Below are 20,206 nucleotides of genomic sequence, written 5' to 3' on the forward strand. Positions count from 1 at the left end.
AACAAATTCAGCACTCTTCGTGATATAAATACTCAGCACCTAGAATAGAAAGAAAGAACCTCAACTTAATAGAAGCTGTGAATGAGATACCCCATCAACACAACTGTGATACACTGAATCTTGTACTCAGAGCACAATTAATAAATGACAGCTTTGATTAGAAGCAAGTATAGTGTCAGCATCTCAAGTGAAAATTGTGAATTATAATAAATAACATAAAATTGTGAATTATAAAAATAATGAAAATTAATAGCTAACACAGCACTGCAGGTTCTGTTAAGAATGCTGTATGTGTTTCCCCGTGCTTTATCCTCACAGCAGCTCTACAAGAGAGGTTCTATTATGGTCCTTATTTGAAAATAAAGAAACCGAGGCACAGATAAGTTATCAGGAAGCAACAGCTATTCCACGAGCGAGCTGAAAGGCAGGACCTCTTAAGCAGTAGGCGTGGGACAGATAACCTCCCTAACACTCTTTCATCCTCTTATTGTGTACGTCACTTCAAGGACTGCAACATGTTGCCAACAGAGTGTGGAGCTTGTTTTGTGGGTTTTTTTTTTTTTTTGCTATAATCTTTTATGCAAGTCATTTAGCTACTCTTTAGAATAATCTGGGGATCTCAGTCTAACAGTTTATTTTCCTTGACTTCAAAACACATTTGTCTGTTGTCTATGCTGCCATCTTGTGGTCATTTCTTGGAATTACCCTTCATGTGAATGACTCTAAACCAGGGGATAAATCAAGCAACTCATGTAAAGTACACACGTTTTGGAGAAATCCTCTATTCCTTTCCTACGTGAGGCTGTTGGCTCACACTAGTGAAATTTCTGTGCTTCTACATCAGTTCCTTTCCCATAAAAGGGCTGATAATTTTAGGCTGATCTAAGAAGAGAGGAAATAACACATGCCCATCATCATGGTGCAGGGTATGTAATCCCAGAACTGTCCTGGGCTCTCTGTACCCTCAGCAGGGAGGGAACACCGGTACCCTTCAAGGTTAGGAAAAACAGGGTAATGACCATGTTGTCCCAAATGCCGAAGCCTTGAGCACATTGTGAAAATTCACAGTGACCCCTAATACGGGCGAGTTGTCCATCTGCCTGTCTTGGGTCATTTTATTAAGCATGCCTCCATATAAATCTGCATACAGACTAGTTTTTGTTATTGAGGTCTTATAATTGAGAATCAGGGTATTTTAGCTTTGCCTGTGGCATCAAATCCAAGTCATTCAGTATGTCCAGCCTTGACACTCTCCCTGAGAGTGACCCTGGAACATACCATGGGATTTCATCCTATGAGTAAGTGTGCTGCTGTGTCCACAGACACTCCTGATAAGCTATGGGCACTGGAGTGGTGTTGGGAAGTATTCAAAAACTGTACTTGTAAAAGATTAAAAATAACCCAGAAACTTTAATTAAGTGGAGTTAGGGGACCAGAAGAGGGAGCTCTCACGCCCTCCAGTGATAGCTGAGCATCAGGAAAAAGAAAGACCCCTCTTTCCCAGCAAGGACTCAGACAATGAAGAGCCACAGGCTCTCTGTTTACTACAGCCCTCCCCCTTTCTTTGTCCCCCTGTAAACGCACTCTCCTTTCTCCTCCATGTGGGAACTCGCACATGGCCCATCTTGGCTGCAGACTCCAAATTGCAATTCTCTGCAGATCCTGAATAAACCCATCATTGCTGGAGAAATATCTGGCAGTCTGTTTGCTTCCAGTCAACACGCTGTAAGTTTGTATCATATTTTCTTGGAGATATTTAGCATTTGAAGTCTGTTTGGGGGTCACACAAACAATTTTCATCCTTGAAGTAAAACTTGGTTTCTGTTGCCTCTTTCTTTTGTGTGATATGACAAGTGATGGAAACCTAGGGAATTTTCCTTCATATAAACTTTCAGAAAGAAAGAGCACATTTACGAAAAAATACTCAAAACTGAAAAAAAAAATACCAGGTCCTGGGCTCTCTGAGTGGCCATATACTTCATTAGGTTTCTTTAATGTTCCAGTTCAGTAATATTTATGTCCTCATACGAAGTGAAGGAAACAGTAGCCTCTGTATATGGATTACACCTTGCATGTAATCAGTGCATACTCTGTTAAATAAAGCACACAGACACACACACACACATTCTTATTTCTTTTTCCCTGCTTTACAAATGTGTAGAGATATGGCAATGAAATAATGAGACATTTAAACCACTTCTGGTTAACTAGTATTTACCTTGAAAATAATGAGACTGGACTCTTGTTTGCTTTGTGGATTGTTTTATTGGTTCATTTAAGATAGAAGTGAAGTGAAGAAGTGAAGGATTCTAGTGCATGTAAATTGTGCAGGGAAGACAGACATCAGGGCAGTTGGAGACATGGGAAAGCAGGGAAAGGCATTAAACCGGGAAAGACCCTCTCCCTAACGCAGGTGATTGCCGGGAACCCAGTTGTTCAATCAGCTGAATCATGTCAGCCTGGGAACTAGGAACCCCATGATTCAGAAATGAGGCAGGTGTTGAACTGCCACATATTTAAATCATATTTTATCCCATATTTCCTATTTCAATCATATTTCATTAATCATATTTCACCCCAGCAGTAAGAAAGTCAAAAACAGTGTTACTTCAGGATGTGTCAGGACAGGAGTGAGGGGCATTGATGTAAACCTACTGATGTCCATATGTGATCGGTGAACACTAGGATCTCAAGTATAATCAAGACCAAATGAAACTCAGCAGAAGCTGCTGAAGTGAAGTTGGGTAAAAGATATGATCCAGCATGTCCCCAGCAGCACATTCCGGTTGCAAATAGCAAAGGCTATTTTATCTCAGTGTGACACAGACAGCTTGCTTTGCAGAGTAGTTGAACTGACAGGTGGCTGCATCCAAGACCTTGTGTTTGTATCTTACAGTTAATGTATTCATCGTAGTAGAGGCAGGGGTTAGCTGGAAGGAAAGAGCACGGTTACACAATATTCACTCTAAAGCTCCCTGTCACTAAAGAAAGAGATCGTCTCCTTAAATACGCTTCTTACCAGTGCAAATTGATTTTGACCAGCGTGAGCTGTTTTTCAGTAGGGCTGCATCTAAGCAGACTGGAGACGAATTGTCTTTATCAATTACAATGTCATTTTGAAATTATAAGCATCATAAGCTGTATGCAATAAAGTGATGAAAGTTTCGTTCATTCATTATGGACTACTTTTGTAATGCTTTATTATTTAACGGTTAAAACATTGCTTTGAGTTATTAAAGGTAATACACAGCCATATGTGCCAGGGTTTATTTCTGGTCTGTCTACTTTGTTGGTACCATTTTCATTGGTACGTGTCTGTCTTTAAACCAGTACCACACTGTTTTGAATACTGTAACTTTGTAGTATGTTTTGAAATCAAGATGTATGCATCTTCCAACTTGGTTCTTCTTTTCAATGAAAAAAAATATATACAGCCAATGAAAAATTGTATATAATCCATGTAGAATATAGCAAAAAATATCAAATAATCTCTTCACCCAAAGATTGTCTCAAATAAGACTGCAGTGATTTTCCTCAATTTATTCTATGAACAGGTACATGCAAACATCAATGTTGTTTTTTAATAAACTATCATTGTCCCACAGATGCTTGCCAGCACGTGCATCCTTGTGGTAGAATGAGCTCCCCAAAATGACTGCTGCCGGGTCTAGCCCCTGGGGGAGCCCTCGTTGCCTCCTGCCTCTCTGGGAGGGACTTTAAGATCGACAAGTGGTCTGACCCAGGTTTCTTTCAGATTACTGCTTTTCACCAGGACTGGAAACGTGTGAGATTTTGCTTGTAACCTTCAAGAGCAGAGTCTCTGCTTCCTTGGCCCTCTGGCTCTCCCGTGCACAAGCCCTGCTGGCCTGCAAAGCCAGGCATTCTGGGAGCTCTACTCCTAGTGCAGGACCCTTGTGCTGTGGAGCGCAGTGTGGGGCCTGCCCCTCACTCCTTGGGGGAAATCTCTGCCATTGTGGTTATTCTCCTGTGTGTGGGTTTCCTGTCTAGGGGTGTGGGTCTTGAGTCTTTGCCCCTCCTACCCCTCTTGTTGTGGTTCCTTCTTTAGGTCTTAAGTTGTGAAAAATCTTTTCTGCTAATCTTCAAGTCATACCATTTGACAGTTGCTCTGCAAATATTTGTAATTTTGGTGCGCCCATGGGAGGAGGTGAGCTCAGGGTATTCTACTCTGCCGTCTTGGACACACCCCTGATCTTTTTAATGCTTTGTCACATTTGGTTTGCTAATGTTTTGTTGAGATTTTTGCATCTATGTTCATCATGGATATTGTCTGTAATTTTCTTTTATTGCGTTCTTTTATTTGTCCGATTTGGGTATCAGGATAATGCTGGCATCATACAATGAGTTTGGAAGTGTTTTCCTCCTCTTCAGTTTTGTGTAAGTTTCAGGGTATTGATATTACTTTGTGCTTTAATGTTTGGTAGGATTCGCTAGGGGAGCCACTTGGTCCTGGACTTCTCTTAGGTGGGAGGTTTTGATGACTGATTCAGTGACCCTAGTAGTAGTCTGTTCAGATTTTTTATTTCTTTGAGATTCACTCTTGGTAGGTTCTATGTTTCTATGAGTTTATTCCACTGACTTATTCTCTGAAGTCAGTGGAAACTTCAGAGAATAAGGATCGCTCAGTGAGAAACTGCATGCCGTGGTAAGTGGTCAGGCAGGTGGGGGAGTTCTGGATCCACAAGCAATCTGGGGATGCTGGTAACTTGAAAGCAATGTATCTAACTTTGGGGGCTGCAATAAGAGAGCCCAGACACTTTTTATAGAGCAGAAAAATTTATCCTTATATTAACATCTTAACTAAGTTGCCCTTATTAGAGTGGGGACTTTAAGCTTTATGGAAGAAACTTGAGTTTAGACCTGGACATTCTAATTTCTAGCCCAATAGATTTAATCAGTGGTCTTCTTGGTCACTCTGCTGATGGAGGAAGGGAATCAGATAATGTTGATTTTTTTCTTTGGGACAGTTGAGGAAAAAGTAATTTAAAAAAGTGCAATATTGTTAAATGCTTGTTTTAAAGGACATGTGGCTCCCAGATCAATAGTCAACATTAAGCAAACTGAGATGTAAAACTTACTACAGAGTTTATCTTCACAGTTATTTGGACAGTCTCCACATGGAGTTCCCTTATTATAAGGTACGTTCTTTTTGTCAGGATCATTTCCCCTTAAAAAAAAGAATAAAGAAGAAAGTGGTCTAATAAAATTGATGCTTGAAAGATGCATATAAAAATTTACTATTTAAAATAATTTAAAACAGGTAAACAATTTTTGAAAACCACTTGTATGTAATCTCTAAGACTTGTATGAGATTTCTAGCCTTAGACTGTTAAGAGTGTATCTTTTTGAACACACTACAGGCAACTTTGGGATGCTAAGAATATTTTGAGACAATTTGCATCCCTTCGAACAGATGAGTTCTAACAATCAGAAAGGCTTTAGGAACATTTACAGTAGGACACTTGTCCTTATTAATACCCACACTGACTTGATGGACAGTTACATAAAAGGACATGGTTCTTAATAATGGATTGTTAAGAAAAAGTAATAATTATTAAGAATTATTAATAATGAATAGTTAATTATTTCACTTAAGAAAACTCATAACTATCAAATTGGAGATGTACTAACTTCATCTTGTACTATGTCATGAGAAATTCGATACATGTTAGTGTCTTTTGTAGAAATATTATAAAGATGAAAGTATAAAAGCATGGATAAATCTAAAGTGTTCAAGTTTAGGGAGAGAGAATCAATGAGAATTTTCAGTTTTGAGCCACTTTAAAATTTGAAAGAAGGGAGTGTTCCCTGCAGATGTCTCAGAAAACAGTGGGTGTCATGGCAGATTTTCACTTAATATTACTTTTAAAATAAATGTTCTGATTGAAACAACGTTTAATCTGATATGTCTCTCCTCGAATGAATTGTTAAAATTTCACTTTATAAAAGAAACTTATTACTTAATTCAGCAAGGGGTTTTGTCAGACACTTGGCCCAATCTTTGGCTGAGAACATTCTCCTGTGTCAGCCCCGTGTTCTACTTTTCTGTTTTGGGTTGTCAGAGGTTTACCGCAGACCATGAGCCCCTGCAAAGATTTAGTATAATTGATGTATTATGTATGCAAGGAGACCTTACTGTCTTCAGTACTAATTCCATAGATAAAATCACAACAGATATTAAGTACTGAAATCAAGACATAAGACCAGACAGTAACTCACACAGAGCTACTGTTGAGTCTACCGTGACACTGGGGACCTCATTTAGAGTGTAAATAGGGTACCCTGTTATCAGATAAATCATTTTCATTGATTCATACCAAATGTCTTTTATTGTGCTGCCCACGTGGGAGACAAGGGTTAAATACCATGCTTGGAGCTCATCTCATGGAGGAGGGACTTGTGTGTTGAACAAGTAAGCTGAAGGAGATATATGCAGACCGGCCAACAGCTTTCCTCAGCAGGGAAATACTGAAGCTCGCATTCGTAGTAACTAAGAGGGGACTGTATCCAGCTCAGAACAATCCATGCTGTCTGATAACCACCACTCAAGCCACACCAGTGGGTCCCCACGGGCTCATGCAATTACTCTTTTCTGAAATTGGTCTTGCTGTGTAACCATAGTTGGCAGGACAAAGGAATGTAGCTGTCCCTAACTGGAGCAGTCAGATTTTCTCTTCTAATGGAATTGTCGCTTACACCTTTGATAGCATGGAAATTTCATTTCTAAAGGAAATTTATATACAGTACCAAAATACTCAATACAGGAACATTTGGCCTTTCCGGTTTATTCGTTCTTGATACACCTCTGTGTTTCTGTCCTTGCATCCTAAAAATATTCTTGCACTGACAAAATAAGTATCCTTGTTTGTATGCTTAAGCTAGCTGAGATGTGTTTCTCTTAACTAATACTGGTTGAAGAAGCAACAACACATAGCAAGATTACTGGTCATAGTTCTGCATTTGAACATTATGTTAATGAGACAGGTTTATTTAGAAAAATATCATACAAATAAAAATGTGTGTGTGTGTGTGTGTAGTATTTTAGGTATTGGCTAAATAAAGTTTATCCCCAAAGTTCTCAACTGAAAAGAAATATTTATTTGAGTTTTGTAATGTTAGAGAAACCAGATTATGTGAGGGAAACACACTTCTAAAATGTCCATGTGAAACCAAGCTGTATAATAATACGTACTCGTGACAGTAATGACAGACGTAGAGATACTGAGTTGACCCCCTCTTACGACACGGTGAGAGGCCACAGCCAACGAGGTAAGACGTGGCCCAAACAATCTGTGAAGATAGTAAGATTATTTTGTTAATAATTTGGTATTTTACTAAATGATTACAAAATGAATATTGTTATCCATGATGGACAATAAACACACATGCTTTTGGGGTGCTTTGAGCATGGCTTACTAGGAGGTCACAGGAACAGATTTGCACGTGTCTAGGTAGCACACACGCATATGCACACTCAGTGGCCATCACTGACTCTGACTCATTCTCATTGTTGACAATGACACCCAAAGCACAGGCAAAAAAAAGAGATAAATTTGACTTCATCAAAATTTAAAACTTTTGGGCATCATAGAATAGTCTCATCAGAGTGAAAAGTGGATTCATGTAATAGGAATTCATTTTTGCAAATCATCTACCTGATAAAAATTATGTATCTGGAATATATGAAGAATGCTTATAACTCAACAAGAACAAAACAAACTGCCTGAATGAACAATGGGCAAAAGATTTCAGTGGACGTGTCTCCAAAGAAAATACACAAATCGCTCATAAGCACATGAAAATGCTCTTTGTCACTAATTGTGAGAAAACAAAAATCAAAACCACAGTGAAATACCACTTCAGACCCATTGAAATGGCTGTTCTGAAACAGGCAAAATGCACTTGCAGAATATAAAGTGTATGTGTGTTATGAGTCACATGTTTGTGTTGTCTCAAAATTCGTATTCTGAAGCTTTAACCCAGCAGTATGGCTCTGTTGGTAGATGGAGTTTCTAAGGAATTGATTTAGGTTAAATGAGGTTATAAGGGTGGGGCCTTAATCTGACAGGATTCGTGTCCTCTTAAGAAAAGGTACCAGGGTGTCCATCCAACATTTATTATGTAAATAAATAAATAAGTAAATAAATAAATAAATATCCACAAGAATAATAGACTGGGAAGAGGGGGATTCTCTGTTATAAGGTACTGTTATTTTCATTCTTTAGGAATATTACAAATGTAATTTATACGTGACATTGATATTTTACGATTTTGTTACTTCTCAGAACATCAAATATGTAAAGAAGGAAACTGAGAAGTTAAACATCTTCTCTAAGCCATCTCTTGAGGGACTTACATTTCCGTGTGTTCCAGATTATAAGAGGAACTCAGCGGGTTGAGTGTAAGTTTGCAATAAAGAGGATAGAGCGATTTTCCGTGGCTCTCAGTCACCTGTTTTCCACACATGCTTATAGTCACTTAACCAATGTGCATATTTGCCAGGACACAGTTTACCTGAGTGTAATGCTCAATTACTGTGTCATCATCCATTGACATCCAGGCCCCATACTTGAAGTATTTAGACTCACTGTACCAGGTTCTGATTACGTTTGACCATGAGATAGGATAAGATGCCAAATGCATATTTTCTCCACAAAACGTATCTGAAAGGAGGAAAAAGGGTTAGGTCATATCCTGCAAAACTTGGAAATCGTTTACAAGGATACTCTCCTCACTCTGTTTTACAAATGTTTCACCAGTCATCTGAGCAATGTTTCATAAGAGGAGGCAAACTCAGCTGTATCTCAGCTAACCATTTTCTTTCTCCTTGGTGAATGAACTTGTGGTGCTCAGGTTTGGTGAGAAGTTGACCCTGGGGATGATCTGCAAGCTTGGAAGCCGGATCAACCCACTTTTCAGTCTCTGCCACATCCAAGTTGATGGAAAAGGGTGAAATTAATTGGAATAGCTTATGAGTTGTAACAGGGCCCATGGCTTGAAAGCAGCCACACAGAGGTGTTCATCATGCAAAGGACTTGAAATAAACATTTGTCTGTTTAGCCATCCACGTGTGATGTGGGCTGTAGTTCAAACATGGTGTTCAGGAGTAATCGCCTTTCTCTGGGGCAGGGGAGACTCATGTGGCTAATTCCCTGCTTAGCAGCATTGGGCAAAGATGCCCAGTGGTCTGTAAATGTGGGAGTGGCATTAGTATTTAAAAACATTTTGCAATAAACAAGTATCTCATAAGTGTTACTAATGTCTCCTTGTGTAGGAGGCACTAAAGACTCTTTTGGAAACTAGCGGTGATCCACCTAATATATATGCCATGAGATGGATTCATTTTTTTGTGTGTGTGTTTTTAAATTTTTTATTGAAGCGCAGTTGATTTATAGTGTTAGTTTCGAGTGTATAGCCAAGTGATTCAGTTATACATACACATACACATATATATATGTATTTTTTCTTTTCAGATTCTTTTCCATTATATATTATTACAAGAAATTGAATACAGTTCCCTGTGCTATACAGTAGGTCCTTGTTGTTTATCTACTTTATATATAGTGATTGTGTCTGTTAATCCCAAATTCCTAATTTATCCCTTTCCGCCCTTTCCCCTGTGGCAACCATAGTTTTTGTTTTTTCTGTCTGTGAGTCTGTTTTTGGTTTGTAAATAGAATTTGTTTTTTTTTTTAAGACTCCACATGTAAGTGATATCATACGGTATTTGTCTGTCTCTGTCTGACTTACTTCACTCAATATGATAATCTTTAGGTTAAGATGGACTCATTTTTGAGCACCTAAAACTGTTCTTATGGGCAGCTCATGAGAGTTGAATGTGACTCGCTCCTCACCTGGAGTAGCATTCCCAAGCTGAAGACAGCCCCCTGGTAATCCTGTGAGTAGCTGAAATTACTACAGAGAAGGGAAACCTTCTAGCTATCCAGCTTTCCATCCAGTCATCACTGTATTACTCAACTATCCTATGATACTGAGAGCTTTAATTCTTTTTCTTTGGGTGATCAGAGTCTGGAATTTGAAAATTTGAATATCCAAGCTTAACGATGAATAGTCATGAAGCAGTTCCATGGGCCACATTTCACTGCCATCTGTGGTACAAATGTAAATACGGGCTGGACGACTGAACTCACCTTCCTGTCTTACTCAACAACTCCTGACAGCTTTGGAGCAGGAAGATGCCTCATATACCTACTTGTAATTCGCCTCTTCAGTGCATTGCTCTCCACCAGCTCACAGTCCTTTGACAACGTTCTGGCATTTTGTGCGGCTTCTTCACTCCAGTTCTGCCGTGGAAGAGTGAAATGTAAGCACATCATCTTGTTAGCATTTCTGTAACATTGTAGTTTATTGTTTCTAGAAATCCAAGGCTAGCCATATCCTCCGTTGGATAAACTAACAATTTAAATAATAGCACCACTCAGAAGAGGAAGAGGAAGATAGACCTTTCAGTCCATTGCTTTAGCGCCTGAATTTACAAAATCAAAACTTGGTAATAACGTTCAGAGTTTAAATAAATGCTTCCGGTAAAACAGACCAGGATTAGAAATTCATCCCATCATTTGTTAGTAATTTTGCCTCTGACACATTATTTAGTTTCTTTGAATCTGTTTTTTCATCTGTAAAGTATGCCCCATGATTCATACCCAGTAGTTTGTTCAAAAGTTTTAATGTGATGGTTTATGCGGTATAATTGTGATGTGATCAACCTTATGCTGCCTGCTCAATAAACCATATTGCTGTGATCAGAAGCAAAAGCAGCATCACACATCTCCATCTAAGTTATGAATGATAATTGCAAGTCAAGCTACTGCTCCATGCCAGGACCTGTTACCAACTCTGTATGGATATTCTCTCATCTTTACTCACAGCAGTCCGACAAGAGAAGTGCTGTTATTATCCACATTTGCAAACGAGAAAACTGAAGCACAGAGATAATTTTGCATAATTTTGCAGGATAACACAACCAATCAGTGGCAAAAACAGAATTGAAATCCAGGTTCTTCTGGCTCTGGCATGTGTGTGTGTGTGTGTACTCCTACCGCTCACTATGTGTCAGTTGTGCTAAGTTGAAACATTTTGTTGAGTTTATCTCCAAAGAAGATGAAAGGCAGAGAGACTGTATCACTAGTTAGTGGGCTCTGTGACAAACGTCCTCCCAGATCCTCTTTCCTTCTCACACTGTGTCCACCCACATCCAAGGCTGTCCCCATGCCTGCGTGCAGCACATTATTACCAACAAAAGTTGTGGAGTTTCTTATTTACTACATGCTTTCATAAAAGTCATTCTGCTACTCTTGAGAATAATTTTTGGATGACGCCGTAACTTAGATTTTCAATATTTTTCCTGACATCAGAGTTGTTTAACTTTTATAAGTGTAGGTGGCCATCTGTGTTAGTTTTATAGAGTTACCTTGTAGGTTGATGAATTTACTGAACTGTGAGATGCGTTAAGTAACTCATTAGCCGAGGCTCAAAGTAAAGACGTGGTTTTGTAGGGTTGGATTGTTTCATGCAAGAAAAGAAGTCTTTCAGTGATGGATAGCATTTAACCAGAGGAGCAGAGATAACACAACACCTCCCATCAGGGCACAGTGTCTCCGGGCAGTGGGGATACCATCACTGCACTTACCCATATAGAATCTCGCCCGCGTGGACCAGGGTACCAAACGATCAGGACTGGAGTGTTACTGCCGATTGCTTTTTGTGCATTCCGTGGTGGACTGCCCACACCCAGGTCACTTTCTGAACTTATTTCTTCTTAAGCTGAGAGTCCTATCCACCGAGAGCTCTCCTGTCCTAAGACTTGTCCTCACGTCCCTGGGGCAACCCATATCTAACAGCAAGTAGATACAGTAACTATCAATGGCAGGCAACCTCCCTCCAGCTCAGGACAAAGCTGCACTGGGTTGACCTAGTTTGTACAGCTTCCCACGAGAAGAGTCTCCGATGATACTGATGGGCAGCATCCGCCTCGGCTGGGGGCTTGGACTGGTCTCCATCCCAGATCTCCTGAAGCAGAGCTCAGAGACGGAGTCCAGGGACCTGTGCTTTTCCAAGTTCTTCAGCTGATTCTTAAGCACACTCAAGTTTGAGAAGCACAGTTGTAGGGGACATTAAGGATGAAATTAGACTTTCTGCAGCTCTGTCATTTACTAACCACGAGTGTGGGAAAATTACTTACCTCCTCTGGGCCTCTCTTTCTTCTGCTGCATATTATAGGTTTGTTTGTGAAGACCAAACTTTTAGTATATTGAAAGCAAATAAAACTTAATAAAACCTCAGAAAACACCGTTACTGTTACTGGCATCATTGCTGTTTGACTGATCTTACCATTTTCAGCATGTTGCTGGCTGGTGGGAAGACTCCTCTCCTGAGGCTGTTGTGTACAGTCACGATTTCTTTCTGGACCGTTGCCAATTCTGTACGGAGTGTGTCATACGGAACTTTAGCTGGTTTTGCCTGTTACCAGAAAATTATTAATTAGTCTTACTTCTTTTAAGTGGAACTTGTAATGCGAGTATATTACTTGTAGATTTACAGGTGATACGAATTTATGGTTTATGTTGAAGAAACAATGATCTAAAAAATGAACATTTTAAAATCTGAGATAACCTCAGGTATTAGTTTCCATTTCTTCAGTCCTAGTTTTGAGGATTTCTGAATGTCAGTCCGACACTGTGCAAGTCTCTGGAATAGTGCACTGGGGATTCTGTGGCTGGGTTTTTTTTTTTTTTTTCGGGTTTGTGGTTGGTACTTTGGGCCACGTTGAAGCATCTTTCATGGGGCGATAGGAACCACAGGGGAAGATGTTTGGATGTCACTCCTTATACTGACTGACGTCCCTTCCTTGGCACATTCCCCACCCGCCTCGTGCAAGTGTTCTCTTTGCTTCCCAAATAAACTGCTTGCACCTGGATATTGTTTAAGGGTATGTGTCTGGGAGAACCTAAATGATTCATTATTGAGTACAGAGCCCCCAGTGTCTCCAACTCAGATTCTGCATCGCTGTCTCGTTCACAGGAGAAAACGCTGATACTTGCATCTGGATGTGCACGTGTAAAGTTGAACTCAGATCAGCTGCAGTCTACAGTTTGTGACTGTTCTTTTAACTTCTTTACCTTTTGTCCTGTAACTTACTAAGAGAACAATAAATGGCCTTAATGTTATAGGGCACCATTAGTTTTTTTAATAAAGAACAACTTCTGTGTCTTTGTGAGACACATCACATGTACTTCATACATCTTTTTTAAATGACAAGACTTATGTAGTATAATTTGAGTGACATCTATTTACCTCAAGTACCACAGGGTTACCAACAGTTTCTAAACGGATGGGATTCAGCATCATGTCTTGCTCAAATATAGAAGTAGTTATTGCCATTTATTTTATCTCAATAGAGAAAGAGTATCGGGAGAAGATGTAAATATAAAATCAGTAGACTCCTCTGCAGACTGTCCCCTGTGGACATCATTTCCTCAAAAGCCCACTCAGAGGCGCTGTTCTCCTGGCAGACTGCAGGAGCCAGGTCTAGACTTGAGGGGAGGTTGGAAACACACAAGACTCCCCTTACACTTTCCAGATTATAACTCTCTATGCTCCTCTGAAAAAACCCTGCTCCAGTGAAACTGGTGGCGTTTAGCTCTACCACCTCATCCTTGATCATTTACCCTCTTAAAATCGTTTTCCTGTCATTTCTTCTCATTTATAAACATTGAGTCTCCTGAGACAATTCATCGTGCCCACTCGAAATTCTGCAGTCAGTTGGAGGGGCTTTGGCATCCCCATGGATGACTCTATCATCTCATATCTCAGGGCCTTCAACTCTCCCTCTCTTAAACCTCGCCCCCAAGCCTTTTTAGTTCCCCACTCTGATGGTCACAGTGTATATCTGATATTCACTCCAAAATGCCATACGTCCCACATCACCTGGTCCAGCAAAAATTTGCTGCCTGGCCAGGATTTCCTGCTCTTCCAAGTTGCTAAGGTCCATCACTTTGACTATTTTCAACACAGTTTAGCCTTCAAGCTCATTCTTCATTGTCTCTATCTCTTGTTTTTTCTTTCCTTTCCATCACCTTCTCTTGTTTCAACAACTCTCTTACTAAAATATTGAAACTTTTGCCTGCCCACCCTCTATAGGAACAATCCCACCTTTGGATGGGACCAAAATTCTCCTGTCTGCCCTAAGTCAGCTGAGCATTGGCAGAAAATATCAGACAAAATGACACATATTGGTATACAAAGTTAGGATGTTTGATCTCAAATTGTCCCTTGCATCTGCTCATCGGTTCTGCTCATTACCTGGTTCATTCACTTTGTCTCCCTGCACAACGGTATTACAGAACGTGCACACTCAACCCCAATCACATCTCTCTCTCTCAATAGATTAGTGTATGTTCTACTTCCTTCAGTAAAGGCTAGCTGTCAGCTGCTTCAGCGTCCCCTTCCCCAGGCTACCAGTCTGCCTGTACCTGTCCTCATTCTTTCCTTCTTCTCTTTTGTGATACTGAAAAAGCTATATATATTTAATATATACAACTCAATGCATTTGGGAATAAGCATATGCTCTTAAAGCACTGCCACCACCAAGACCATAAACATACTCATCACCTCCCACGGTTTCCTCCTAAAGAAGTAACTCCTGCCATGTGTTTTTAGCTCTGCTGAATTATCCAGAGAGGCGATAATGACATAGGCATGGGCCGTGGAGCCAACCTGCTTCGGTTTACCTTGAGACTCTGCCTCTTCCTAGTTATCTGACCTTGGACACGTGACTTAACCTCCTGATGCGCTGCCTTCTTTCTCTGTGATATGGGGGTAAGAACAGTTCTGGGCTAACAGGGCTGTGGTGAGAACTGGGTGAGCCATGGGCATGGCGTCCTCACGGCAGTGCCCGTGACACAGTGAGCTCTAGCACAGGGTAGCTCATCTCCACTTCTCCACAGTAATCGTAAAACATGCCATCCGCACATACTCTTGTCATTAAAACAGGCAGGAAGCCGGTAGCAACAGCCAAAAGTAAGACGTGTTTCATTGTCGTTCCTGGAAAGAAAAGTAACAGAATTTTAGAAGATTGTCAACTCGTGGGATAATGTTTTGTAATAAGCCTTTTTGGGAAACACTTTTACATATAGTTGCATTTTCTGCAAAAAGAGACCTGCGGGATCAGAACAAGGTATGTAATACGTTACTCATTAGGACCAAGAGAGAGAACTGTGCTTGGAAGAATTATAGACTTAACTGCCTTAAGCTCTAGAACCTTTGAATATGTTACATTAAGTGACAAAAGGGAATTAAGGCAGCAGATAAAATTCAAATCGCTGAAGAGCAGACTCTAGGGAGATTATCCTGGATTATCCATGCGAACTCTGTGTAGTCACAGGGGTACTTAGATGTGGAAGAGGGAGGCAGTGACAGAGATCAAGATAGAGGAAGGGGCTGTGAGCCAAAGAATAAGGGCAGCTTCTGAAAGAAGCTGGATACCGATTCTCCGCTGGAGTCTTCCTGCTGAATCTTGATTTTAGCCCAGGGATACCCATTTGGGCTTCTGCCCTCCAGACTGTGAAATACTAAATTCGTGTTGTTTTAAGATGCTAAGTTTAGAGTCATTTGTTGCATGCAACAGCAACAAGAAACTGATCTAAAAACACAAGATTAGATTTGAGTTCTCTACTGCCTGTAGAGAAGAGGTGTGTTCTTTGTGCAGGTGGTTTATGTGACGACTTAGAGCTATTCTGTGAAGTCTGGTCACTCCACTAAGAGTGGTGGTCACTGGGAGTCAGGCGAATCAGAGCTAATACACCCTGTCTTTTGTTTCTATTTGATATAAGTGGCTGATGCTAGTGTGTTAAAAATATAGGGGATTAAATTTGGTTGGTACCTTCTTTTCACAATCGGCCGAGTTTATTTCTGAATCCATCCTGCAGAGTGGGAAGCAGAAAAGGCTGGCAGTCTGTTTCTCATTTTAAAGAAGACTTTCAAAGAGTAGGTTAAATGATGGGTGCAGATGATACACGCGATGGAGTTCACCCTTGCTCTCAAGCCTCCACTGCACACTGCCAGACATGGCTGAGACGGAAAATTCTATAAATCAGTTCTTTCAGGGAACATACACATGTGAGCAATCTGTCCTTTCTTCCTCTTTTTTTAATCTCTTTTTTCCTCCAGAATGTTACAAACCTTCAGACTCTAAGGTATACAAACAGTCATATAGAAACACAGGCGATGAAATACGCATCCTACCCTCTTTCTTAACCCCCAGAAATCTAGTAAAACAGGTAATTTTCCCTGAGTTAATTGAAGAAAAAATAAAATAAAAAAGCTTCTGAACTAGAGTAGGTTGATATGTACACACATATTAGTATTTATACCCCTTATACTGTATCTCTGTCTCTGTTCATCAAAGGGTTATTACTCAGGTTAGCCCCTTTATGAGGCTGTCTGTAACTTCCATTGCATTTTCTGTGGGAATATTTTTTTGGGTGGTGTGTGTGCTCATTATCTTAATTGTTACAGTGTTTTCCTGGGTGTACACTAACATGTCCCTCAAAAAAGCTGTAATGAAAGGTTTAAGAAATATCCAAAAAATTTCCTATTTCACACCAATCAAACAGCTGGCATTGACAATTTAAATTTTGTCTTTGAAGTCTTTTCTTGTCTTACGTGCAAATTCAGTACTTAGATTTATACATAAATACATAATATACACCAATGATTGTACCCTATTTTCCCTAAAATTTCTATTATTGTGTATTCATTAGGAGCATCATTTTGATAATGTGAATAACTTGTAATTAACAAGATTTTGGCAAAGTTTGATTTTAAGCTTTCATATTTTTGTCTATAAGTAATATTATTATGAATATTTTAACAGAAACACCGAGCCATTTTTTAGGATACTTTTCATGAATTACCATAGGGTTTGAGCTTCAGAATTGAAAATGGATTGAAATCTTTGTACTTCTTTCTTTGAACATGATACAACTCTAATTTTACTTCTAAGTGTACCTGATAAATAATAGGTGCTTAGTAAATATTTATTAAACAAATTAAATTTTGTACCATTAAAGTAATCGGCTGTTTCAGACACACACTCACAACCTGTTAATCCATACATATGCTTTAACAGAAGTCATACTAAGTCGAGGTGAAATACCAGTGTTTTATCTCGGGTTCTCCCGCTATCTGTGACACTGATGAATCCACAGGCTCTCTGAAAATTAAATTCTTTTTGTTTAGAATGTCTCCAGCATGTTGGAGATACAGATGGCTTTCAAGTTCATGGGACTGCATGATGCATCCAGCTCTTTAGAGCTAACTGCTATTGTTCTTTTTAGAATAGAACAATCTATTAACGGCCCCATAATCCAAATTTGAAAGCATACCATATTTTATAAATGGATTGTGATTCAGATAAATGGCTTTTGAAAATATACAGTATCACTCATATTATTGGAAATAGATCAGTCCAACCTGGACATTTCACATACAGATACAATATCTTTCTTCTATCACAAATGGGTGATAAAATCACTGTTTTATGATATAAGATGCATAAAGAATTCTATACAATACTGTGTATTGATGATTCAATGCCATAATTTATATCCTGTGCAAGAATTGAAAGCAACCACAAGAAAACTTATCGTGACCTCTTGAGTGTTCACAGGACAGTCAGTGTCAACTGGGATTATAGTCCCCTTGGCACGTTTGGCTCCTGCAAAGAACTTTGATTGAAGTTAAGGGAAGCTAAGCTCAAGGAACCTTCAGATTTTTGAGTCTAAGTTTTGGCTTGGGATCTGGGAATAGGTAGAATGTGCGCATTCAACCTAAAAATCTTCAAAGGACAGAGGCTCCAAGAAGAATAGGAGAAAAACTTTACTTAAGGTTGGACTATCCACTTGGAGCAAGTGAGTCAAATCACGGAGCGAAAAGTTCATATTTGGGCATCAGTAGTATGTTCAGCATTTTAGAATCAGGATTGAATCTGGGTAATTATTAAACTATCCCTGTTGGCCCAGAATTGTTAAATTATTACAAAAGTACAGACTTTAAGCTCTGGGTTAGTCCTCAGAAATACAGTTGAGGGTCCGTCTAAAGGGACAGAAAACAGCAGGAAACAGGCACAGCTTTTGGTAAACAGTGACTCTGCAGACATGACCGAAGTGCAGAAATAGAGATTAGAAGTGGAGAGCGTGACCCACGAGTTGAGCAGAGGCGGTGGGGGTGGAAAGCTAAGTGCACCGAGGGTTAGAGACTTTGGGGACCCCCTGAGGCTCACTCACTGGGGAATTAGGGCAGGAATAGTTCTAGAGCCAGGACCCAGGCCAGGCCTCCAGGATGGTCTAAACGATTCTCCATTGCCTGGAGGAGTGAAAATCTAGGACCTAAGCAGACCGTTTCAACTAAGGAATTACAGTTGCTTGTGCTCAGGTAAAGGTAGCTTTTCTAAACAGAATAATTACAGAAGCAGCAGAAAGATCACCTCCTTAACTTTAGAATTAATCCCTACTTAATACAACTACTTCATAAGCAAGAGGAAAATTTCAGCCCAAACTCTTAAAAAATATTTCCAGATAATAATACCAGAAACTTGATACACTGACTGTTAAAATTAATTTCTCCTACATTTCTGTTTGAGTTGTATAATTTTTTTAAACAGAACTTGCAAATGGATATTTGCAAGTTAATATTTAGGAGGAAGAAGGAGAGTGAGGGGAAAGACTGAGTCCTGGCCTCTGGCATGCCTTGGGAACGCACTCTCATACGTGTGTTATATTGTTAGAACGCGGCCTTCTCAGAAAGCACGTACAGGAAGAACAGCCCCTTCCCTCCCTTACTCAAATAATTCATAACATGGACTCTACACGGATGATACTGTCAGTCCTTTTCATCTCCTTTGCCTCAGTGAATTTGTGAATTTAAAAATAATTACTAAGGTTCAACTGATGTTTAGTAAAGTACATAAATCCTAAGTGTACAGATGGATAAATTTATAAATAGGTATATCTGTGTAGTCACCACCAAAAGCAATATATATATATATATATAATATTCCAGTGCCCAGGCAGATCGCTGGTTCTCCCTTCTAGGCAGTAACTCCCAGGAGTAGAACTCATCCTGATTTCCATAACCGTGGCTTAGTTTTGAAACTTCATTCGAGTCGAATATACATTTTTAGAATCTAAACTTTTTCACTTAATTTTATGCCTCTGAGATTCATCCATGTTGCACATAAAGAAGTTTAGTTTAGTTAATAGCTGGGTAGTATTCCACGTTATGTGGACAATATAATTTATTTTACCATTCTGTTATGAATGAATGTTTGGTTTGTTTTCAGTTTATAACTGTTATGAATAATAAAACGTCTACAGACATTTTATCCACATGTCTTTTGGTACATACTATTATTCACTATTTTTTGAACATATACCCAACAATGGAATTACTGGATCATACGGTATACATATGTTTTCCTTCAGTAGGTACTGTCAAACATCTTTCCAAAGGAGTTACAGAAATTTATACTTTTCTACCAGCTTTATATCTTTATCCATACTTGATATTCTCAGTCTTTTTTTTTTAAATTGTATCCATTGTGTAATAGTATTTCATCATGGTTTTTAATTTGTATTTGTCTAATGACTAATGATATTTAATACATTTTTATATGTTTATCAGCTACTTTGATATCAGTTTTTGTGAAGTCTGCAAAATCTTTTGCCCGGTGTTATAATTAGGTTGACTGCCTTCTTCTTACTGGTTTGCCAAAATTCTCTGCACACTCTTGATATAAAATATTTGTTAAATGTATGTATTGCAAGTTGTTTCTCTTAGCCTGTGGCTTATTTTCTGAACTATCCTAATTGTATCTTTTATTTTAAAAAGTTCTTTGTTTAAATATGTCCAGTTTATCCTTCTTTCTTTATGGTTAATGCTCGTGTTTGTGTGTGTGTGTCCTATTGAAGAAATTTCAGCCATCCCAAAGTCATGAGTCATGAAGTCATTTTCCTCTAAGCTTGATTCAACATTGATAAAATACTGAAGTCGAACAAAGCTGGGGGACTTACACTATCATATCAGAGCTTACTACGATGCCGTAGTGATTAAGACAGTGTCCTAGTGGCACAGTGTAGATACATGAAGCAATGGAATGGAGTGGAATACA

General features: G+C 39.3%; 1 protein-coding gene across 1 annotated transcript; it reads right to left on the minus strand.

The window, feature by feature from the left end:
* Window positions 1-2,248: 2,248 nt before the first annotated feature.
* CRISP1 (cysteine rich secretory protein 1) lies at window positions 2,249-16,217 on the minus strand. Its single transcript, XM_010973950.2, has 7 exons — window positions 15,014-16,217; window positions 12,370-12,498; window positions 10,232-10,322; window positions 8,533-8,681; window positions 7,211-7,308; window positions 5,097-5,185; window positions 2,249-2,930 (listed from the first exon to the last, which is right to left on the minus strand). The coding sequence occupies exons 1-7, from the start codon at window positions 15,071-15,073 to the stop codon at window positions 2,803-2,805; spliced, it is 744 nt and encodes a 247-aa protein (XP_010972252.2). The 5' UTR covers window positions 15,074-16,217; the 3' UTR covers window positions 2,249-2,802.
* Between the last annotated feature and the right edge of the window lie 3,989 nt (window positions 16,218-20,206).

This window comes from Camelus bactrianus, chromosome 20, assembly GCF_048773025.1.
Source record: "Camelus bactrianus isolate YW-2024 breed Bactrian camel chromosome 20, ASM4877302v1, whole genome shotgun sequence".
Classification (NCBI taxonomy): domain Eukaryota; kingdom Metazoa; phylum Chordata; class Mammalia; order Artiodactyla; family Camelidae; genus Camelus; species Camelus bactrianus.

What these genes read in the sequence shown, in the direction of transcription:
- CRISP1 (XM_010973950.2), bottom strand. Translation starts at nt 15,073, where the DNA reads ATGAAACACGTCTTACTTTTGGCTGTTGCTACCGGCTTCCTGCCTGTT. An exon ending in TGCCTGTTTTAATGACAAGA is followed by an intron (nt 12,499 to 15,013) that starts GTATGTGCGGAT and finishes TTCTGGTAACAG; the next exon opens with GCAAAACCAGCTAAAGTTCC. An exon ending in ACTGAAGAGGCGAATTACAA is followed by an intron (nt 8,682 to 10,231) that starts GTAGGTATATGA and finishes TCCTCCTTTCAG; the next exon opens with ATACGTTTTGTGGAGAAAAT.